The 24,358-nt window shown below is 36.9% G+C and overlaps 1 protein-coding gene across 2 annotated transcripts in view; it reads left to right on the plus strand.

Moving 5' to 3' along the window:
* The window catches only part of PRPF40A (pre-mRNA processing factor 40 homolog A), a 38,064-nt gene extending 14,133 nt beyond the window's left edge, over positions 1–23,931 (plus strand). Inside the window, exons 6-27 of one of the 2 annotated variants that reach the window (XM_063318361.1) lie at positions 1,597–1,674; positions 1,763–1,873; positions 2,204–2,324; positions 3,139–3,163; positions 5,244–5,543; positions 7,741–7,849; positions 8,563–8,627; positions 8,731–8,895; positions 10,003–10,111; positions 10,542–10,692; positions 12,058–12,191; positions 12,606–12,720; positions 12,864–12,955; positions 13,131–13,247; positions 13,736–13,873; positions 17,383–17,478; positions 18,457–18,543; positions 18,640–18,736; positions 18,833–18,894; positions 20,401–20,529; positions 20,925–20,987; positions 22,641–23,931. In XM_063318361.1, the coding sequence (XP_063174431.1) occupies positions 1,597–1,674; positions 1,763–1,873; positions 2,204–2,324; positions 3,139–3,163; positions 5,244–5,543; positions 7,741–7,849; positions 8,563–8,627; positions 8,731–8,895; positions 10,003–10,111; positions 10,542–10,692; positions 12,058–12,191; positions 12,606–12,720; positions 12,864–12,955; positions 13,131–13,247; positions 13,736–13,873; positions 17,383–17,478; positions 18,457–18,543; positions 18,640–18,736; positions 18,833–18,894; positions 20,401–20,529; positions 20,925–20,987; positions 22,641–22,733 (2,457 nt within the window). In that variant the 3' untranslated portion in view covers positions 22,734–23,931. The remainder of the gene's footprint in view (positions 1–1,596; positions 1,675–1,762; positions 1,874–2,203; positions 2,325–3,138; positions 3,164–5,243; positions 5,544–7,740; positions 7,850–8,562; positions 8,628–8,730; positions 8,896–10,002; positions 10,112–10,541; positions 10,693–12,057; positions 12,192–12,605; positions 12,721–12,863; positions 12,956–13,130; positions 13,248–13,735; positions 13,874–17,382; positions 17,479–18,456; positions 18,544–18,639; positions 18,737–18,832; positions 18,895–20,400; positions 20,530–20,924; positions 20,988–22,640) is intronic. The other variant, XM_063318362.1, reaches the window with a different exon arrangement.
* Positions 23,932–24,358: the final 427 nt, after the last annotated feature.

Consider the following 24,358-nt stretch of genomic DNA (forward strand, 5'->3'; position numbering starts at 1 on the left):
TGCATGTAAACTTGAGGCTTGATCAGAGCTGTGACTAAATTAGGCTACTTTTCCTCAATTTGAAAGTTCTGTTCCTTAACAGCTAATATAGTAATGATCAGAAATATAGAACTTGTCATATCACATAAGAATATAGTATATTTAGCTCCAGTCAGGGTGATAGGAATATCGCAGAGGTTTTTATAATGCAAGTATGCACAGAAACACAATTTTTAAATTTTTAAATGTTTCTGTTACTTATTAATAACCATTCTTATGACCAACACCTCTAGCCTCCACTTTTCTTACAAGTAAAGTATGTACCAGTTAAGGAAAATAAAAGTCTCCCTCCACTGAGCTTCATCCTCTGTGATCATGTTATCATACTGATGAATTTTCTTGTCTTCATTATGGGAGTGGTTTTCCATTATCATATTCTTAGATGTATTTTTCAACTTCATTTCCTACAGTCCACAGATTTGACCCTGGTAAGGTTTCTGAGCTCTGGGTTGGTTAGGTGCTGCCACCTGCTGTAGACCATTAAGTGTGGCTAATAGAAGGCATTGAAAAGGACAGCAAGTACTGTCTTGAAATCTCAAATTCCATATCCTCACATTTGAATAGTATTCATCTTTAGTGTAGATTTATTTCTCTGTGTCTCCATTACCTTTTTTGAGTTTTTTATTTCAGACATAGCTCTTGGCGTATAAGTATGGAACCACCTGTTACAAAATAGTTAAGATCATACTCTGTCCACTTCTCCATTACTTATCAGCACCTTTGAGACTCGGTTTGATCACTGCAGTCAGTGATTGCATTTCTATATAATACAGATTTTACTTAAAAAAACCACATTGAACTATAGTTAATGAAGCTAGGCTGTTTTGGTAACTGCTGTTACAATTAATGGAAACAGGAGTTCCCTTTTCTCCGTCGTAACTTAAGCAGCTGTCATTGCTGAATAACTCCATTATATAGATTGGGTTATGTTTCATGGTGCATAGACATAGCTTCAAACTTACAATCTCTACGATAGATTTGAGTCACAAACAAGATAGATAATAAAATATGATTAGCATAATGCAATAGAGATGGTAATACCGTCTTATGATCTTAAATGACAAATAATTTCCATTGAACATGTCGGAGAATGTTCAGTGAAGCTTGGTTGCAATTGCTTTGCTCTTGGAAATGCAACTCAGAAGTTGGAACATTAACTCATAGGATTTGGTCTTGTCCAGTTGGCACGTTTTGGACTGCCATCAACAATTTGTTAAAATGATTGTGTGAATCACTGTGTAATAAACAAGCATGCATCTCTTGGTTATATCCCGAGCATTTAGAATCTGTCAAGTCAACCAGATAGTGGACTTTTTAGCTATTGGGAATATTTAAAATTATTGTATAACACTGAAAGAAATAAATTGATTTACAGTGCCAAATTGTTTATTTTGTTTGTTAACATTTGGTAAGGGGGCAAAAAGCAGTATGATCAAAACCATTACTTTTTAAAATACAAAATAAAGTTAAGGGACAAGGTTATCTCTTTTATCTCTTTTAACAAAAACATATTGCATTTAACTGGATTAAATTTTAGCTCATATTCTCTTTATTTAGCCCACACCTCCAGTTGTTTGTTCAGTGCAACAGGCCACTCCAACCAATAACTCTACTAATGAAGAGCCATCAAAACAGGTATCACGTTCTCTCTCAAACTTTTGTCATGTCTTATCTTAAAATCTCAAAGACAGAAGTTTTCTATAGGGTGTTCTGTTTTTCATAGAAATCTATGTGGTCAGAGCACAAGTCACCAGATGGAAGAACATACTACTATAATACTGAGACCAAGCAGTCTACGTGGGAGAAGCCAGATGATCTTAAAACCCCTGCAGAGGTAAAAGAAGCAATTGAGAGTATAATTATTTAACTACCCATGTCTCACTAAATTAAAAAATGCATTTATTACTAGGAAAAATGTTCCTTTCCAAGTGCAGCCCTGCATGCTACTTTGAATCTCACCCTAGTATTCTAGTCTTCATATGCATTTCATATAAATGCTGCACTAGGCAGAGGATGCCCAAAGAATTTTATTCCATGAAAGGAATTGTATGTAATTTGTATAGTTTCTAATGGAAGTTTTGCATCTCCATCCAAAGATTCTGAAAGCATTCAGTTCTGTATTACAGAATGGTTTCAAATATTGTGGTTCTCTTCCTTTCCTTAGCAATTGTTGTCAAAATGCCCATGGAAAGAATATAAATCTGATTCTGGAAAGCCTTATTATTACAACTCTCAAACAAAGGAGTCACGCTGGGCAAAACCCAAAGAACTTGAAGATCTTGAAGGTAATTGTCATAAAGTTTTCTCTGTCCTTTTATGGGCTGCTTCATAGATAGCAGCAGCAGTTCCAGTTACTGGAGGTAGGAGATTCAGACCATGTAATAAAATAATCTAAACTATTATAAATGATTTAACTAGGGGAGCAGTTGGATAAATTATCGTTGACAAGAGATAAAAGGACAGTCACCCTCAGTAACTACAGAGGAACAACCTATTGCACAGAACCAGTAGCTGTTCTCAGAATGTCATTGCATTGACAGCAGTTCTAAAAGGTCTTAGGCAGTGATCTATTTTAAACAGCTGGGACTGGAACTGGCAGGAATTTTATGTCCTGAAATTACTACTAATACTGTCATCTTCCAGCACTCAAACACACCAAAAATCCCTGTCCTGCGGTCTCCTCATGAGGAGCTGCCATCTGGAACACACATGAACAATCTCTCATCCTCTCCTTATCCGGAGAGATTCCGAGGGACCGGTCTACTCACTGGTTCCTTGGTCTTCCTTGGTCTTTGCTGAGGTTGTCAGTTCCGCTTTTGTGGAGACGTTTTCAGTTCGTCATACATCCCCTGGAAGTCTGAAATCTGTATTTTTGAAACTGTGTTTTGTGGGTCTGTGGCCTGAAATAAAGTTATTCATTCATTCATGAAACAGTTTTGACATGTAGGCTATACCATTTTCACTTAAGCTAAATTCTCCTATGTGATTTTTCACATGCAAAGCGTTTTAGGATTGTTCTCTAACATGATGTACAATACCTTAAATATATAGTCTTATTGATCTTGAGTGGGTAACTTATTCTGTTTTCTTTTTTTACAGCAATGATTAAAGCGGAAGAAAGCAGGTATGTTTACAAATACTTTTCTTAAAGGTGTTATGTTTGTACTTCCGGATATTCCAGGCAAGGGGTCCAGGATTTTCCTTTATGCTTTTATTATCTTTTGTTTTATAATTAAGCCACCCAGACTCACCTGGAGTTGAGTGGCCTCTATAATAAATAAATGAATAGATAAGACACAAACCATTCTAAAACACGCATGATGAATTTGAGTATTTTGATGTTCTAAATTGATGCAGATAGAGCATCTTTAAGAATTAAAGTATGCTTTACCTTTTTCTTAGAAATTGTTTATATTTTTGTGTGCAGGTTATTATGATTGTTATTATAATTATACTGCCCTTTATATATTTATTCAATTCATAGGGCTACCCATTTCAAGCAAGTGACTTTGGACAGCCAATAATAATACAAAACAAATAGACAATGGCAGCTGAGATTGGGGGGAAAAAGTCAATAAACTAAAAGGCCTTTTAGTAAATGGTAAATTCATTTTAAAAGTTTGTTTGGAAGCAGAAAGGGTAGAGGTTAAATACAATCTCTGAGAAAGCACTTTCAGTAGCCTCCCTTGACAGAGTAGACATCTTTAAAAGGGCCTTTCCTGTTAAACTGAATGTCCAAAGGGTTTTGGATAGCTGATCCCTCTCCTAGTCAGGCCCTAAGTTATATTACGGAATAAAGATTGAAGCCGGCATTTTGAATTATGTGCAGGAAACAACTGACAATCTTTTAAAAGGGGGTTGAAATGATGCTAGTACTGTATCATTCATGGTGAGCAGGCCAGCTGCTGCATTTTACACCAATTTAAGCTTCTCAACATGCTGAATTAATTGTTCCTTAACTGTGATATAAACAAAGCATGAGTGTTTCTGGACATCCTTTTTGAATAAGTGAACATTTCTAAGGAACTAATTGATGTTTCTTTAGGAAATGATTTAGTGTATCCATAAAATTAGTTAAAATGAATACATGTTGAAAGCAAATTGCAGTATTGTGACCTCTTAATTTTGAGGAAGATAGCAGTCACAATCTGAAGTTCTTGCTATTAATGTGTTTCATAAGGGGTTTGTTTTTTATTTTTTATTTAGAAAACAGGTTTCTTAAAATTTGAGTTGTGAGATATACCTCCTGCCAAAAAACCTTAGCATGAGGCTACAAGGAAAACCATGATTGATAATGAAATTTCAACCTGTATAAATTTTAATTTAGAAATCATTTAATTAAGTGTGCACAAAATAATGTATGTTAGCAACTTATTTTTGTGATTTGGAAGGACCTCCTGCCAAAAAACCTTAGCATGAGGCTACAAGGAAAACCATGATTGATAATGAAATTTCAACCTGTATAAATTTTAATTTAGAAATCATTTAATTAAGTGTGCACAAAATAATGTATGTTAGCAACTTATTTTTGTGATTTGGAAGGAAGGTGCTTGCCTCCCAGTTTTATACATAGTTGCTTTGAAAATCGCTTTAAAAGCAGCTGTTGCAGTTGTAAATTTGAATGGTACAGAAGGTATAGAAAGACTTTGCCCCCTGTCTTAATGAGTAACTTTAAGTTCACCCAATGAAATTGATGAGCAGGAGGTTAAGAATAATGAAAGCACAATTTTATATCATGTGTAATTAATTTATTAGTAAGTCATTATTTGCAGAGAATATTATTCTGATTAATGACTTAAATAGCTTTTGAAATGTTGAGAAGTATATTAATTGACAGCTGTATTAACAATTAATAGCCATGTTTACTAATTTAAGTGTGCAGGATTTGGATTCTATTTACAACTTCACATACCTGGAATCATATGTAATAGAACTGCTGCTAAGAAGAATTCTGTATCAGCTTGGAGTTCATTAGACTTCTAGTAGAAATTTTTGAGGCATTAGTGCTGTCAAACACTATGGCTTGCAGATTCTGCAGGAGATGCAGAAAGGTAGAGGCTGATGTAATCCAGGTCTTGCAAATCAGTTATAAATCTGACTTTTCATTGGGGAAAAGGCATTTACAGTATAGACACACAGTGAAAAATATGCTCTCTGTGAAGGTGGCAGGATTTTTGGTACAAATCTAATTTCTATTTATATAGTGGTAAATCGGAAGAATCTGTTCCAGTTTCATCTGCTGCGGTTGCACCAGGGGTTCCAAATGCTGCTGCCAGTGTTCCTGAGACTCCAGTACCTGTACCGTCAGCCCCTGCTGCTCCTGCTGCTGCGTCAGCTCCAGAAACGGAACCTTCTGCTGTTGCTCCGGTTATAGAAAATGATAATAGAGTAACTCCTTCAACAGATGAACAGGTACAGCCAACAGCTCCTTCTGTTGTACAAGAGCAGAGCACAGACGTTGTCACAAACTCTGTGGAAGAAACTCCAAAGCAAGAATCCTCAGAGTAAGTAATAGTTCTTATGACCTTATCTGCTATTATATTTCATAGTTTGGGAGGAAAATAGATTTTTTTGTTCATTTGTTTTTGTTTTTAAAAAGGAAAAAGAAAACACGAGAAAAGAAACGTTTTTTTTTCCAGTTTTTGTTAACTTCTACACTAATACCTTTCTGGTGCCTTGTCATCTTAAATTGTGCAGTAGGAAAAGACTGCCACAATGGAGGATTGGTTAAAGAGATGTCGGAAATAGGTTGTCTTTTAATTTCTTTTCCATTCCCTGTAGCAAAGATAAGGAAAACAGTGAAAGTTTCCAGGATGTCTTTCACTTACCTTTCCTGCTAGAGAGCCTTCTTGGGAAACCTGGAATCTTTTTCCTATAGGCTTCTTTTTCCAGCTCTTAGTGTTATGTATGGTGTTTCTTTATATTGCAATTTCTGTCCCAAACTTCATCTCATTTCTGAGAGTCTGCATGAGAGGTACATCCAGTGAGCAGAGTGGCCATGTTCACTTTGCTGAAGAACTAACCAGGCAAGGTAATTTATAGTGAATTAAAGGAGTACACCTTTTGAATAATGGATTCTTCAGGGCAGGAATATGTAACCTGTGTTGGCTTAGAGGCCACATTGGGCTTTGCATAACATTGAGAGCTGCATTCCAAAAGTGGGAGGAGCCAAAACCAAAGTGGGGCTGATTTTGAAGGATGGGCTTATGGGATACCCTAGCTTTCTTAAAGGCACCCATTTCAAGGGACATCTATTTTACCTGTTAAAATCCTACCTAGTTGCAAAACAGACTGAATGTTTTGGTTTTGCCTGCTCTAAGAAAGTTTTGCATCACCTGTTGAAGATTCGGAAGGGGTGCTTGCCGGTTGCATGACTGGTGAAAACAGTGCTCATCAGTTGCTACCTCTTTTTTGCAGAAACTGACAGAGTTAGAATATAAATGTTTTCATTAGGACTAGATTGCATATTTATCATTAATATACTAAATGTTTCTGATAGAAAACCCAGAGCAGAATCTATCTATATTATTCATGGCTTTAAAAATGATTAAAACTATCCAGTCGGGTGTTTGTTTGTTTGTTTGTTTTTTTGAATAGCAGCAGAAGAGATCTGAATAAGTATCAGTGCATTTGATTAATTAAATTTAACATTTTAAATTTTTAAACAAATGAAATACATTTTTTTTAACCCTGGCTCAATTTAGTTTTGGGGGTGTATCTTCTAACATGCAGTTGGCCTTGTCCATATGCTGCTGTCAGGAGCTTAAAATTAGTTAAAATTAAGGTAATTAAGGTGAGTAAAGATTATTCCCCATGTATTTATTATTTTTTTCCTTGTATCAATATTAATATTTACCATTTTTATAACAGGAACGTTTGAAGAGCCTGCCAGGATTTTCATAGGCTGTGTGTGGCTCTTGAGCCTCAGATTGTGTATTTGTATTCTTTGTAGTGGTGCATTTGAACCTTCTGTTCAAAGAGTGTAAGTTTGTGGCCCTGCTGCCTTCGCAGAATTGCTCAAGCACTTCGGCTGAAACAGACCTATCTTTTCTGCATCAGAGAGAGCAGTATAGTGGTTAAGGTAGTGGGAAGCCTCAGGTTCAGTTCCAACTTCTCTTTGACTTTAAGCCAAATACTTACTCTAAGTCCAATGTACCCTACAGTGTTGCTGTTTGGATACAATGAAAAAAGATCCCCATATATGCTGTCTTGAACTCCTGGAGTTAGAGAAGCAAGTCAATGTCAACTTTAGCTTTTTGTTGGTTTCAGTAAAATGAGCATAACTCTAGGATCATTCGTCAGATAAAAAGCTGATTAATGTCAGAACTGAAATTTCTTTATCATACTGGGTATATATTATCAATAAATTGATTTTATTTGTGAAAGGTATTTCCCTAAACCTATTCATAAATACACAGCTTACTTCACTGACAGCAGGTTGAGGCCCTGAGCTCAGAGATGGCTTATAGCCTGGGAGCGCTAATTATACAGGAGCTAGTGTATCAGTCCCATTTGTCTAAGTGAATCGTGGGCATCAACTGAGGACCAACCCAGAGTTGGTTAGTTGGGACCTTGCCGCCTATCCCATTTTGGAAAGGCATCAGCCTAATGCTTATGATTACTGCCTCAGTAGATACTCCATTTAATTAGTGCTGCTATTTGTTAAAGTAACCAACTTCTCTCTTTTTTTTTAATCTATAGTGTTGTACCGAAAAAGGAAGAGGAGGAAGCCCAACCGGTTAAAAAAACCTATACTTGGAATACGAAAGAAGAAGCCAAGCAAGCATTTAAAGAACTATTGAAAGAAAAGGTTTTTATACTGAGTCAACTATTCTTTCAATTTCAACAATTACAAATACAGTAGTTGATTAGGAGAGTTGCTGATTTTTGTAAGGAACTCGAGTAACATTCATGCAAAAGAAAAACTGTCTCTAAACAAAGGATTTTAAAAGCTGTCATACTAACTATCCTATAAAAATCCACAGGGATTTGTTTTTTTAATATGGAATTATCAGCTTGTAGGCAAGGCAGTTGTAGGTTTCCAGAGTATTGAAAGGATAGGCTGGGGTAGGGAAGGAGGCGTTAGGTGTGCTTAAAATATTGAACATTCTACTTACTCACTGTGACTTCATGCTTGGTGATTGCTGAAACATAACTGCTGAATCAAAAATACAGTATGGTGTTTTCTGAGTGTTAGGTTAATACCCTTTAAAAAAAACACAGGCATTGGGAAAAGATGCATTCTTGGACTTAATTTGCTTCTTCTAGAAATGATACGAGAAGGATGCTATGATACCATGGTGGTGTGTGTTATGCATGATGTTTGTCACCACTATTATAGAAGTTTTTCTGGGAAAACATACTATATTGGGAGAAAAATTGATTGTCCTAATTGTAAAATACCAAATTAGAAAACTAAATTTCCTTCAGATACATAAGAGAAAGCATTCTTTTTCAGTTCCTCACTTGTGCAAATGAAGTGCCAGTTCCAGAACTTACATGATTTATCTTGTATCTTCCCAGCGCGTACCATCCAATGCCTCTTGGGAACAAGCTATGAAAATGATAATTAATGATCCAAGATACAGGTATCACTAGATCATTTAAAAAGAGTCGTTGCATCAGTGACTATTTTTTCAACAAGCTGGATATAAAAGGGCTAATTGTAGCTGATGTTTCCTCAATTTGCAGCGCTTTGGCAAAATTAAGTGAGAAGAAGCAAGCCTTTAATGCTTACAAAGTCCAGACAGAGAAAGAAGAAAAAGAAGAAGCAAGATTAAAATATAAAGAAGCAAAAGAGTCTTTTCAGCGTTTTCTTGAAAATCATGAAAAAATGACATCAACAACCAGATACAAGTAAGATTATCTAATGTACAGTGACAATTTGATGCTGAAATCTTAGTATCGTGACTGAGGTCTTTCATTATGATTTCTGCACCTGCACACAGATTACGATAAATATGTAGGATAGCCTGGTGGGGATGACAGAGTACAGGTAGTCCTCAGGTTACGAAGGCAATTGGGACTGAGATTTCCATCACTAAGCAATGCAGATGTAAAGTACAATGTCACATGACTGCATCACTTTGGCTGAAATCCAGGCAGCCCTGGTTGCTGCCGTAATCCCAGGACTGCACAGGTCGCTAAGTGAGGACTTCACATGACCACGATGTGGGAAGAGGCAGGAGCCCCAGGCAAGCAAGCTGGTGGGTGAGAGCTACCGGCTGGGGTGCTGGGTGCCACAGGTGGGCAGCAGGTAGCATGGGACTTGCCATGGCACAGGACTTGAGGCAGCACTCCTCGGTGGTGGCAGCCTTCAGTCTCAGCCTGCTGCAGCTGCCCCTGGGCCTCTACTTCAGGCCAAACATTGGCCAGAGTGATGCCTTAAGCCCTGCTTAAGCACGGGGGTGAGGCCTGCACCGGCCGGTCTCAAGCCACAACAGTGGCCTCAAGTGACCTGCCTTAAACCCCAGCAGTGCCAGCCAGCCTCAAGCCCAAGTGCCAGAGTAAGCCCCACCCCCGTGCTCTCCAGCGTCCACCAGCAGCACCTGCTGCCCTGCCCATAGCTTTCGCCCGCCTCCCACCTCTTCCCAGGCGAAGAAGACAACAATGGTCAGCGGGGGGCAGCGGGAGGAGTGGTTGTAAATGTGGGCTGGACCAAATTGTGATCACGTAACCACAGGGGCACTGCGATGGTGGGAACTTTGAGAACCAGTCATACATCCATTTTTTAGTGTCATCGTAACTTTGAACAGTCGCTGAGTGAATGGATGTAATACTTTTCAGATCTGTGTTAATTGCACATTGGTTCCTTTTTTATTTTTATCAAGAAGAAAGAATATTAGTTTAAATATTATAGGTAATAGAAGGAATAAGATGTTGGTAGCTATCAAGGAAAAGTGGAAGTCAAATGAAGCTGTTTCTAATAGATTACTTCTATAATTTTTGTATTCCTATATATAGAAAAGCTGAACAAATGTTTGGAGAGATGGAAGTCTGGAATGCAATTTCTGAACGTGATCGCCTTGAAATTTATGAAGATGTCCTATTCTTTCTGTCAAAAAAAGAAAAGGTAATTGGTTTTCCTTTCAGTGTAAAAAATTTCCTGCCTTCCATTCAGAGACAATAACGTCTACTTTTTAACACAATATATTTGAGATTTGGAGTGTACATTTCTGTCATGGTGGCTATAAAAATGCCTAATGTTCCTAATTTTTCACTGATGGGATAATTTATTTCTTAAATTATTAACAAATGAATAAAGACAAAACTTGATGTGGTAGTGTTAGATTTTTCTAGAAAGGAGTCAAAAAGCCAGATAGTTTCTTGCTAGGATTGACAGTTATCACCCTTCCTTGATTTTTACAGAATTGAAAGTTCAGGCAGGAACACATAAATTGGCTCAGTTGTTCAAAATATATGCATTTCCATCTTAACAATTAATGGGCAATGCTGCATTTTAGGAAAACGTAATTGCATTTGATATGTCTGTCTTTTTTCAGGAACAAGCCAAACAGCTAAGGAAGAGGAACTGGGAGGCGTTAAAAAACATTCTGGACAATATGGCTAATGTTACTTACTCTACAACTTGGTCAGAGGCTCAGCAGTACCTGATGGACAATCCTACGTTTGCAGAAGATGAGGAACTTCAGAGTAAGGATAAAATCTGTTTTACCTTTCTGTAAAAAATTAAACTTTAAATGTAGTTGGCAATAGCAACTCTTCTATTAAAACTGTTAAGTCAAAAGTCATGATAGCAGGCTTCTGCCAGTAAACAATAACCTTACAACTCCATTACAACCACCCTTTCCAATCACACTCTCAAAATCCTCTCCAGCGAGTTGGGATCTATCTGCCATGTCTATGGACAGTGTGGCAGGGTCTGTATAGAACTGAGTAAATATTTCCCTATCCCCCCCAAAGCTTCCTCCTTCAGAAGAACCTGCTTCTGTAGGTGGAGGTATATAGTTGGAATCCACACATAGAGATACAGTTTCAAACTTGCAGTCATGAATAAATGCATTTATTGGTATTTAGAAATAAATTATTTTGCTCTGAATTAAATAATTAGCAGAGCATTAGTATAGAAATAAATACTTTCTTTGTGTCCAATTTCCAAAAGAGAACATGAATAAACCCTAGACTATGTTTTTAGTGCATATGAATAAGACAACTAGGTGGCACTTTCAATAAACTGTTGCTTAGTTTTGGAACCCCCGTGTCATGTAATTTTTTGCCTTTATAATGGTATGAAATAAAACCATTTTTATTTTTTCATTACTGTCCTAAAAAAGACCCCTAGGCTGGGAACATGTTTGGATTATGGATGAGGTTATGGAATAAATTGCACATTTATAATTTTGGAATCTCACTTTTAATCCTGAAGCCAGTTGGTTAAGAAATCCAGTGCTCAAGTTTAATGCCGAAAGCTATTTTTATTTTGTATACCTCTTAACTGTGCTTTCCAGCAACAGTGGCTTCTAATGTGGGTTTTTTTGCTAAAATTACTGTGTCATGAAATCAGTTTGTAAAGTAGTGACCGTTTGTTTGCTTGTTTGTTTGTTTAAATAAGAAATTTCCTTTAAGGTAGCTGTTCTGGGCAAACTGGTTTACTTCAGATACACAGAAATAATAATAAATGAATTATGCCAAGTTTTGATGCAGATCCTGTTGCACTCATCTACCTTTTCAAGTCCATGAAGCAAAACTCAAAAGGTTCTGTTTTATATTATAGCAGATTGTGCTGAATGTTCTGCATGTGTCATTTTAAAATTAGACCGCTTTGGGGACACTTGAAATGATCAATTTCAGGGTCAGAGAGTTTTGTATACCTCTTTATTGCAGTGTTTTAGTACCCTGTTCAGTGTGACCCAACACTGACTGGTTTAATATTTACAGGCATGATAGAAGAAGAAAAAGTGCATGTGTCTGAAGCTTGGGAAAGATCACAAACCAAAAGGCTTGTACTTTAAGTAGCATATTATTTAATTTTATAAAAATCTCTTGCTGCTTTTTTAGATATGGATAAGGAGGATGCCTTGATCTGTTTTGAAGAACATATAAGAGCATTGGAAAAGGAGGAAGAAGAGGAGAAGCAGAAAGGCTTACTCAGAGAAAGGCGACGACAGCGAAAAAACAGAGAATCCTTTCAGGTTACTGAGAAAATGTTAACTTCCGCTTAGTATCAACTGAAGAGCTTTCAGCTATTTTAAGTATTGGCTGGGTGAAAAATCTATTCTGATTCTGGGTGCAGAAACTAATCTCCCCAAATCTTGTGTGATTTCTAAGCTTTGTGAAAATTTCAGTGATCTCACTCCTTTGACTTTATGGAAAATTTCTTCCAAGATCAAAAGCTGGGGAGGGGATATTGGGCAAGAAAGAGACTTTTCGTCCATGGGGGGGTGGTCTAACTTTGCCCTACCGCTCTGACTGTTACATTAATCCCTGACTTGTCTTCCACGTTAGAAGTTCTTTATGCTTCTTCGGGATTGTAAAAAGGACAGCACCTGTTTTTTAATTTGAGACTTTTTATTACAAGATTCTCCATTTTCCACTTCTTTTTCCAGATATTCTTGGATGAGTTGCATGAACATGGTCAGCTGCATTCAATGTCATCCTGGATGGAGTTATACCCCACTATTAGTTCTGATATTAGGTTTACTAACATGCTTGGTCAGCCTGGTAAGTGTATCCTCTCTTGCTTGGAGTAAGTAATGTTTGGATAATGTGTGTGGACATTTTTAATAGGTCATTTCTGACATTTGCTAAGAAATGGAGCTCTTTGATTAAAGAGAACTCTTGACCCATATAGTTTCTTTCCTTAGGTTCAACAGCCCTTGATCTTTTCAAGTTTTATGTTGAAGATTTAAAAGCCCGCTACCATGATGAAAAAAAGATAATAAAAGACATCTTAAAGGTAAAGTAACCTAAATTCTTAAATCCTTAGGGGGAAATCAGTGTTTCTAATTCAAATGTATTACATTCATTTTGAAAGCTGGAGCTAGTTTTTCAAATAGTAGTATTGTAATCTGAATTTTTGTTTCTGTGGAATTCCTATATTTTCCAGTATTATCAAAGTCATTGTATTGCAGGATAAAGGATTTGTAGTTGAAGTGACTACTCCTTTTGAAGACTTTGTAACGGTCATCAGTTCAACTAAAAGAGCTACCACATTAGATGCTGGAAATATCAAACTAGCTTTCAATAGTGTAAGTGTTTTTTTAAATCAATAAATGTTAACACCACTTGATATGAAATGTGTCTAGTGTTATTAAAAGTGTGCAAGTCTCTAGTGTTAGTATATAGTATCACAGTTGTTGAATCAAAAGTATAAATCGTTCATCAGTGATGAAATATGGACTCAGTGGGCTATTTAGGCAGTGCCAAATCTTGGTTTGACATTAAAAGCCTAATGCTGAAAGATCAGAGGGCTTCCTATCAGATACTAGTTTAGTGGAAGACCAGGCCAGTGGTCCCTGTTTCATCTGAACAGCTAAATTAAAGTTTACACAGACCTGAAGACCAGAATTTAATCTGAGACTAATTCTTGCAATGCCAGGTTTTTTAGGTATATCTGAACAGCTTCTATGTGTGGCAGATGATAAGTAAAAGTGCTCTGCAGTGACATTACATTACTGCTTTTTTCCCCTTTCCTGCAATGTTCCTTTCATTTAATGGTCCCTTGAATCTGATGTAGCTGTTGGAAAAAGCAGAAGCCCGTGAACGTGAGAGAGAGAAAGAAGAAGCTCGCAAAATGAAACGAAAAGAGTCTGCTTTTAAAAGCATGTTAAAACAAGCAACACCTCCCATTGAATTAGATGCAGTCTGGGAAGATGTAAGTATACCCCACAGCGTTTTGATTTGTTTCCTTTTACTCTAAAAATTAAATAAGTTTTTGTAGCTATTTTAACTAGTCAAACTATTACTGAAAGATGACCTTCAAGAAATCTAATGTAGTAAAATCACCAATTTTTTTTCAAAAGTGTAAAAGGAATGATAATTGAAATATTACCTTTTTTATTTTTTTATAAGAATTTTATTAGATTTCAGACAAAGATAAAAACTACAGAAAAACAAAAAGCTACAAAGAGGAAAAATACTAAAAAGGTGTGGAAACACAAGAGAATTTTTTTTTTTTAAGTTACAAAAAGAGGTGACTTCTGACTTTTAACAGCAAGGATATACAACAATCTTCCACAATCAATCCCTTACTCTTATTAAACCCTTACCGTTGTTAAACCAAAATCATATTATTTCTATAAATCATTCCATTGGCACAATATAAAAATCACTAAATACAATTGCTCCCTCACCTTATATTAAAAGAAGATAGATAGATAGTTAGATACATAGATGCCTCCTAATCAACTCCCCCCCAAGGATAACATTTATTTAATTATTTCCTTCCTCCTATTAATCTATACATTCCAGTCTACTATAATAAAGATCAAACTAAAAAAACATATAAATTGTCTGCCAATGTAATCAATAATACAACAATTATAATAATCTTAATCATATTAAATCCAAAACCAAACATTTATTATTTCTTTTTTATATATACCTTAATAATCTTAATCCAAATTGTTAAAGATAAATGAAATCAACCAAATCATAAAAGCAATCCAGATAAATATTCTTAAACCCTTACCCCACTTCAAAATAAACCAGAGCATTTTCATATCCTCGCAATGCACACAGAGCTATTTTCTTAAAGAAATCAAGCAACCCAACTGCCCCCCTCAAAAACTCCAACTTCTCTTCAGAAAACCTCCCATGCATAATAACCCCTTCTTTTCCATAGCATTCCATAAAAAATACAATTCCACTTGTGGCTTGCAACTTGATCTCTCCCTTAAATTTCTTCAACTTGACTGTCCAATCTTCATCCAGCATTTCAACAGAAGCCCCGATCTCACTGTTAGAAGAAACATTTCTATCGCTGTTAAATTCTTCAGTTTCATCCATGACATCTCCAACCAGATGACACATTTTAAACTTCATGTTTTCCACAATATTCCAAATGCCTTGCATAAAAGCTTGGCAGGAATCAGAAAGCATCTGTTTAAAGTTTCAATGGAAGTGAGAAAAAGTCTGATAAAAATCCTCCATGTCTCACACAGTAGATTATGACGCCCCCTGGGTACTTAACCAACAAAAGTGGAAGATGATAGAAAAATTCTGGAATGTGCTTACACAAGTGAGAGTAAGATAACAGACAGTTCCCCAGGGAAAGTAGCAGCAGAAAGCTGAAAGTTCAAAACAGCAGATTCAACATGTAGGGAAATGTTAATATCTTTAAATATTAAAGATTCTCCTGCCACTTGGACTTTTTACTCTTATTTATATTTATTTATTAGAGTAATTTTATATTTGTATATTTTATTTTTATTGTATGTTTGTTGTTTTAATCAATTATTGTAAACCGCCCAGAGTCCCCCGCTGGGAGGAGATGGGCAGGGACAAATTAAATAAATAAATAGATAGATAAATAAATAAATTTAGTGCAAAAATAATAACAGGGAGTCGATTACGTACTCTCAACCCTCCTTGGTATTTGGATGGAAAGCAAAGTCCAAAACTTTAAAGAAAATTTTTTTTTTAATTAATCACAAAAATAACGATAAGCATCAAGAGAACCAGTTTCTCCTTGCTGTAGAAAGCCTCTCTTAGGGTACACATCCTTAAAAGAAAAATAAATTGGGTGATTTAGAAATGGGGTGGCTGGTCTTAATGTCCCTTTAAGGCTACAGTGCAGCTTGGAAATGGTGACACCCCAGCCTCCCGGCTGCTCTTACCAGTCGAACACGAACGCTGTTTGTGATCTGGCTGCAGGCAGCCATCCAGAGGACAGATTGGGCGATTCCAGGTGTTTTCCTTTCTCTGGAAAAACACTCCGGGGCTTCAGGAAAAACCTGCCTGAGCCCAAAAGAATTGCTGTGTTGTCAGTTCTGCCCACAGAGTCAGCGGGCACAGCTGTTCAGACAGCCATATCCCCACCGGAAGTCGATAATTGAAACATTATCAAGGAATGCAATTTAAGTATTTTAAAGCAACAATTCAGAGAAACAATAATGGAATAGAGAGGTGACTTCCCAATAGATTTCTAATAAAAAAGGGTGACAGGTATGTTTCTTTATAAAATGGAGATTTTTATTACAGTCTCAAGTTTAATACTGTTACTCATTCCTAGAATAATACTGTTGTTATTGCTGGAAACAATTATATTAAATATTAAATACTGGAATACTGCTATCATTGCTGGAAACAAAATTTTGGTGCTGATGGGAATAATTAATGCCACTTTATGAATTGCTGTCTAAATTTTTAACCTAAATTAATATTATACATAAGAATTCATGCTTCCACTTTTACCAATGAATCCTTGTTTAAGATGTAATTACAGTACTATAAATTCACTAACTGCAGAAATTAAATGAGTAGCCTACAGCGATGCTCCACTGGGAGACAAAAGATCTGGATGTATGCAAAGGAACTGTGGAATTCCTGTGACATACGAATTAATTCAGATAGTCCTCGTTTAGCAACCACAATTGGGACCGAAACTTCAGTTGCTAAGCAAGGTAGTCATAAAGCAAGATGTCACGTGACCACATCACTTAGCCGCCCTGCACCCTGCCTTGCTGGACAGCAAGCTGCAGCAAGTGTCAGCATTCATTCGCTACCCCAAGCGGCAACATTTGCTTGCGCACTAGCATTCATTCCTTCCCCAGCTGCCTTCTCTCTCAGTTCCCTGCACCGACCTTTCTCCTTTGGCGCCCAGCCGCCGCCGCCAAAGCAGAAGTGCCCGGTTACCTTTGCTGTCTTCCTTTTCAGACCCATCTTCTCCGCAAACATGTGGCTCTCTCAGCCTTCCAGTTCAGCAGCATTGACTTTTTAAAACATTTCTTCTCAAATGAGATGAAACCATAGAAGAAGACTTAGATTAGAATCCTGAGTCATTCCTAAAACGTAAAGCCAGCTTCTCCGGTGAACACGTGGCTAAAGATCATGTGACTGCAGGGGAGCTGTGACAGCCATAACTTGGGCATGGGTCATACAGTAAGTCCATTTTTTTCAGGACTGTTGTAATTTTGAACAGTCACTGAACGAATGGTTGTTAACCAAGGACCACCTGTAAACAATTTCTTTGGTGACATGTTTTGAAATCCAAAGTATTTTCTTTTTAGGGATATGTTGCTTCATAAATTTGAGTTACTGATATAATTCCTTTTTATTTTATTTTATTTATTTTTATTTTATAAATTTATTCACCGCCCATCTCTCCCCTACGGGAGGACTCTGGGCGGCTTACAGTAAAACAATAATTCCTTTTTGATACAGATTCGGGAGAGATTCGTGAAAGAGCCAGCATTTGAAGACATCACTTTAGAATCAGAGAGAAAACGAATATTTAAGGACTTCATTTATTTACTGGAGGTAATATCTAACATTCCATTCAAACATAACATTTTCTAATAGATTTGTACAAATCTCAAAGAACAGGTTACTTTAATGTTCAGTGAAGAGTATTAATAGTTATGTTGATACAGTGGAAACTGCCGGACAGGAGAAGGATTTTCAAGTGGCAGCTGCAGTACATGTCCAGAGAAATGGGGAGATAAAGGGAAGGAAAAGATGGGCCTGCCAACTTCAGCCAAGGGGCTGTTCAGTGGTGGCAGGAAACCAGTAGAACGTGTTCTAGGAATTTCCCACCCCCACCCTTTATTCTCATCCATGATTTTTCCCTTACACGTTGGTGATACTTTGTTATTTTTTTTTATGGTAAGATGATCATGCACCGAGCAGTGAACTCCAAAGATCATGGTCATTTAAACCCTAGGAATATATGCCAGTTTGTCTCAGGGCTGAGCATACTGCTGATGATTGCTAGTTGTCTTCATGAGCACCAGCGCTGTGCATGTTCTTCAAAAACGATGCTTCAGAATGCATATGGTGCACCTGTTTTTCAGCCATTAAAACAGCTGCATCTTTTTCTGCACTCACGCAACTATCTTAGAAACTGCCCTTGCAGTCCTTGGCTATGCACAATCACTTCTCCAGGATTGAAAGAGGATATCAGCTAGATTTATTCCTCATCCTTGAAGAATGGGATTAATAGGAAGTCCCTGGCAGGCTGCGGCAACATGATAGTGTTGAAAAAGAGCGCTCCAGCATCAGAACGGTCCTTTTGCAGTCTCTCTCCTAGTAGACTTGTGGAGACCGGGTGTGGTGAGGGCAGTACAAGACTGGAATGGGGTCTGTGTGGGCCACAAGGGAGGTCTCTGAAAGCTTCTGTTACTGCCCGGATCTGATTTAGACATGTACTGTAAGAATGCAGGACTTAATCACTTTTAGTGTTGATTAGTATATGCTTGCTGTTCCAAAACAGTAATTTTGATTCTTTTAATGCTGCAGCATGAGTGTCAGCATCATCATTCAAAGAACAAGAAGCACTCTAAAAAATCAAAAAAGCATCATAGAAAGAGGTCTCGCTCTCGTTCGGTAAGGCCTTTAATAAGATGCTGCAGGGAATGCATTCTTTTCTCAAAAGCTATCTTTAAAAGCTAATGTTAGGCTTACTCTTTTATTTCTTTAAAGGGCTCAGAATCCGAAGATGACGATAGCCATTCAAAGAAAAAGAGGCAACGCTCAGACTCCCGATCGGTTTCTGAACGTTCTTCCAGTGCAGAATCTGGTATTTTTTTATATCTTGTCCAGGAAAAAAAAATGTAATGCTGAATTTTGGTAGCCTGATTTCCATTTCATTTGGTAATTCATTTTGTATTAATAGAAAGAAGCTACAAGAAGTCAAAGAAACACAAAAAGAAAAGCAAAAAGAGGAGACACAAGTCTGTAAGTATTTGTTTTGGATCTTTCAATGTGATAAGGATTTTCAGTATCTTCAGTCTTTTAAACTAAGATGTAAATAGCCATTTTGAATCCTGGTAATTTTTTATGTTATTTGTGCTGAGAATAATAGGAAGACAGGATACAGTGGCAGTATATTCATTGCTTCATATATCTGTGGCATCACTAAATACTTTTCTGCTGACATTTTTATAAAACTCATAAAAATAATTGCCTTTTCCCCTAACTAAATGAGTATATTTAAGTTTAGTTTTGTTGAAAAACATGGTGTATTTGATAACACATTTCCTGCCCCCAAATTCTTATACTGATTCATCACAAAAGCCCCACTGAAAATTTCTGTTGAACCAGAAGATCTGAGTTCTGTTTATTAAGCTTGCGGATTATTTATGTGCAGTGTCCGTGGTGTTATAGTGTTGTTGTCTGGATGAGCTTAGTGTTGAACACATGCTGTTATACCGATAAGTGTGTCTTATACCTTGTTAGTATGAACAGCAAATGTATGTATGTATTCAGAGGTGCAATTTACGTAACTGCCTTTCTCACTGAAGTGGCCCTAAGCAGCGTACAAAGATTAAAACCAAACAACACAATATAAATAATAAAATCAATATTAAAAAAAATGTATCACATGCTTGAGTTAGAAGAACCATACCACTTCAGTGACGAGGAAAATCATGACGTATTCAAACAAGGTGGCTTGCTTAACCTCCTGACCAACATGCCTATGGGAACATTCAGGTCTTTAAAGCCCTGAGGAAAGGCGAAGAGGGTCAGGGCCATCCAGATCTCTGAGGGAATGCTCTCCCACAGGGCAGGCACAGAGACAGGGTGACGGGACCTGGAACGTGCCAACTCTGCTCATTCTGGTGAGGTGACCAGAGACAGTCGGAGGCAGGCAGCCTAATGCTATTGGATCATACTGGAACCAAGGATTAGGGTTTTTTTAAATGAGAACTTGGATTAAATTCAGTTTTGTAGACCCATTTGCAGTAGCATTATTGCATATTTAGGTTGACTGTCACCTATTTCTGTTTTCACATTAGTAACGTACAGGAAGAAGCGGTGCCATTTTTATAAGGGCTGGCCAACTTCAGTCTTGCCATTTTTTTCTTCCTCTTATTAATCTCAGTGTGCCAATGTTTAAGGCATATATATATGAAGCTGCTGAGCAAAGGAGAGAGGCCAAAATCCATGCTGTCATTGGCTTGACTTGGCATCGCCTGTTAAAATAAACTTTACGATTTGGTAGAATCCTGAAGAATTTGTGGAAGTTGAAAGTGTAACCTAGCAGACCTTTACGGCATCAGTTTGGAGTACATAAAGATTACTTAGACAAATTGATTCGGACAATGTCTATGTTGCCAGAGAGCTCAGTGCTTTAGCATTTTTGACAAGAATCTTAGGGTAGCATCCTGGAAATTGCAGTAGATTGCAGATTGCAATTTACTGCTTCTTTTGATTTATATTCTTTTTTTTTACTTTACATAGGATTCTCCAGAATCGGATGTGGATCGAGAAAGAGAAAAAAGAGAGAGAGAAAATGAAAAAGAAAGAAATAGACAAAGATCTGAATCTAAGCATAAATCACCACCTAAGAAGCGACCCGGCAAAGATTCTGTAAGTTTGTTTTATGTTACCAAGTTCCGTATATTAATGGTTGCAACTTTTCTGAATCAAATGTGGTTTATGGAGGTTGGTCTCTTTCCATTCCATAACCACAGTTTTATTTTGATCACACATGAGCACCCCATGGTTGGGGAAAATATAAGAACAATGCTGGGGAGGAAGCTTGCAGGAATCAGTCTGCCTGCTGTTCCCCATGTACAAATCACAACCTGCCAAATAACTGTTTAAAAGACTCTGGTAATGCAGTTGGTAGACAGTAGATCATCTCTGCAAAATCCCTTTTTCACAAAAGACAGCATCACTCTGGCCTGCCAGAGAACTGTTTAGTGGGCTGGATAAGTTGTGATTTGCACAGGAAAGGTCATTCTGGCATGCTTTCTCCCCAGCACAATCCTGCACCCAACAGCGTTCAAGTACAAGAAGCATCAGAAGAAGTGGATCAGATTAGGGTAAGGCCAGATGCTTTGGGGTTTGCGTGTAGGCATGGTATGGTATGGTGTGGTATGGATATGGGGAGAACGGGGGAGAGACAAAAAGAAGGGAAGCATGCACAAGTTTGCCCACCTGTGGAAACCATACTTTCTTTAAAATGCAATGTTTAAAAGATCTCAGAATATTTAGTTTGGTATGTTTGAACCATCAAGTACTGTCAATATTTGGAGACTCAGTGAAATCTGTTCATATCAGAGATTTAATCAAAGAGGAACAGGAGCAGATGAGGTCAGTTTGTACAAGCATTTGCCAAAAATGACATTCCCATAACATCTTTTATGCCAATGCATCTTAAGTGACATTCATCTGCGTAATGGTAGAAATTAAATCCTTTTAACTAGTATATTTTTGACATGCAGAATGGTGCCTAAAAATAACAAAAATTAAGGTTACAAATAACAGGATCATATTCTGGATGAAAACAGGATATGTCCTCAGAAGATTTTACCTAGGCTATTGTATATGTAATGATTAAAAGCAATGTTTGCTTGAACACATGAATACCTTACCGTGGTTAACTTGGACAGTGGTTTGGGATATGGGAGGGAGAATTATTCGCTCATCATCTAATAAACACTGGAAGGTTCCTTTTTAAAAAAAAAAAAAAAAGGTAGCTGAGCCAGGCCAAGTGACAGCACCCAGCTGATCTTAAGTTGATCTAGATAGCTAACTAGGGTCAGTCCCGGTTAATACATAAATAGGAGTTCTTCTGAGGAGTTAGAGCTATAAGGTTAAATTGACACTTTAAAATCGTTCCAATCTTCCTTATGTCTTGGATTGAGGATTCAAAGATCACCTGATCTGTTTAATCTGGCTTTGAAGTGTTGAAAAATTTGATAGAGTTTGACTTAAGTGATGACTAAATGAGAATTTCAAGAATGAAGTTGTATTTTTAAAATATTTTAAATTGATAGGTAATAGTAACTAAAGGGTCATCCTAGAAAAGCATAATGGTTTAGTGTTGTTATGCCAGTAACCATTCCTGATGGAAGTTGCAAAAATACTTTGTAACCTGCCTCTTGGGAACATGCGAGGAATGTCATTCAATTTTTTTTTTTAAAAAGAGTCTTGGATTGGATGAATCAGTTGTCTATCAGTGTCAGTCTGCTTGATGGAATGGATTCTTCTCTGCTGAGACAACTCTCAAATCTGTATCAGGCTGATAGGTATTTTGAGTGCCGATTTTGGGTGGGTGCAAATGAAGGAGAGTAGGAGAATAGCATCAGTGTGTTAGGTGTAGCTTTAAAGTTGCTTCTTTGTGTACCCATCACCACTTGAAATTCTCCATTCACGTAAAAGAAAAGTATATTTAGTTTTAGCACAGGATTTTATAGAAATAAATTAGTTGATTTGTTTTTTCAGCTTCAAACATTTGAAGTATGAAATCTATATTGCCTATTGGTAACCAAATTGCATTTCTTAATATGGAATATATATGTATGTGCAGCAGGAATATATGAGAGGTGCTGTCCAATAAAATAAAGCAATCATGGAAGGTGGGGGAAGGGCGTCTGCCTGGGCCAGAAAGGCTGCTGGTCCCTGATCTAAAGTAACTGAATTCTGAACTGTATTCAAAGGTGTACAAAACTTTTCTCATTATCCATTTGCAGGGTAATTGGGATACCTCTGGTAGTGAATTAAGTGAAGGTGAACTTGAAAAACAAAGGAGGACCCTCTTGGAACAACTGGATGAAGATCAATAAGAAATATTTATACCAAATATGTTTACAGATGTGATTTAATAAAGATATAGATGACTAATTTTGGGAAATGGATTCCAATGTTCTGAGTTTCAATGGCATAATGATGGCTTTTCAGTTCTCTTGCATAACTAAATAGCTGAAATGTTTGACACTGGTAGCAGTTTGGCAAAGATGGTGAACATTCAGGATTCAACCTTAAGTCCTGCTTTTTATCATCCAGATAGCCTGTATATATCCCCCATGTACCTTTCCATTCTTCAGACAGCACATTAGGATGAGCAGAAAAGCTTTTTTTAAAAAAACAACTCTTTAAATAGTGGCTTGGAAACATCTTTAAACCTTTCAGGCCTCTCATCTCCAAAATGGCTCACGCTAGAAAGTCATTAATTACTTTTCCTTGTCAAGTAAGGTCTAAGGGCAGGGAGCAGGTGCACATGTTCCTTCGGAAAGAAGCTCTGTAAGTTTCTTGCGGTTCCACTTGTGTTGGGTTACTACTACTTTTCAAACAGAGGAAAGGAAAAGGGAAGATGGTTTTGTTTTTTGTTTTGATCTATGGTAATCCAGGAACCAGCGTTAGGTTTTTGAGCGTTACCCTTCTGGCCAAATTGATGATGGTGATTTTTATTGAACATTGACTGTAGGTTGAAATGTATACAGGAGTTATACTCAGAGCTTAATTTTTAGTGTTAAGTTTTAAAACTGTGAAAACTAGGTGATTGATGGAAATCCTATTAGGCCCTTAATTATAAATGTGGTAAAATATACTTATGAAATATCATAGCTATCACTTTTATTAGAGGAGAAAAATTTGGAATATTAAAAAATAAAATTGGCAGAGGGCATTGTTTCAGCAAATCACAAAATCAGACTGTAAATTAATTGCAATATGTTGCCTTAAGGACTTTCCGAAGAATGTACCACCAAATTTTGAAAAGCAGCTGCAATACTCTTGTTTAGAAAATCAATGTTGATGTAATATTTTTCTTTTGAGATGTGTTGACCTGATGTTTAAAACCCGTTTTCCTTTCATTCTGTTCTCTTCCTTTGTACTGAATAACTTCTATTTAACGTTGATTTGATGAAGTACTATCTACCTATTCATTCAGGAGTATTGACTACTGTGGTACAGACTAAAATCTTTCTGATTTGAATATTTTTGTACATTTTTATCACTTATTAAACCTTGTCTTCTAGTGTGTACTAGTATTTTTCTGTTTTATAAAAACTTCTGTAAAGTTGACACATACCAAATTTGCATTCTCTCACTTGTTATTTGAAGACTGCATGTAGAAATACAGTTCTCTAGTATAATCATTCTAACGTATATTTAATCATAGCAACAGAAGGGGCCCTCTTCAGGATCTGTCACAGCAGTAACATGGAATATTTTATGTGATTGTTTAATACAGTGACGTTAATTCAGAGTTGGTTTTTCACTAGAATGATTATAAGTCTTGATATTTCGACTTCCTAAGAAATAAGATTTTTAAAATAGCAGGCATACAGTCATACTGATTTACATATACTAATTGTAAATGAAAGTAGGGTAGTTTGAACCCAGGGGTCACGTTAAATTTTGCTCATGGGATACTTCTTTAGAAAGAATGGAAGGTAAAAAATGTCAG

This window comes from Candoia aspera, chromosome 1, assembly GCF_035149785.1.
Source record: "Candoia aspera isolate rCanAsp1 chromosome 1, rCanAsp1.hap2, whole genome shotgun sequence".
Lineage (NCBI taxonomy): Eukaryota > Metazoa > Chordata > Lepidosauria > Squamata > Boidae > Candoia > Candoia aspera.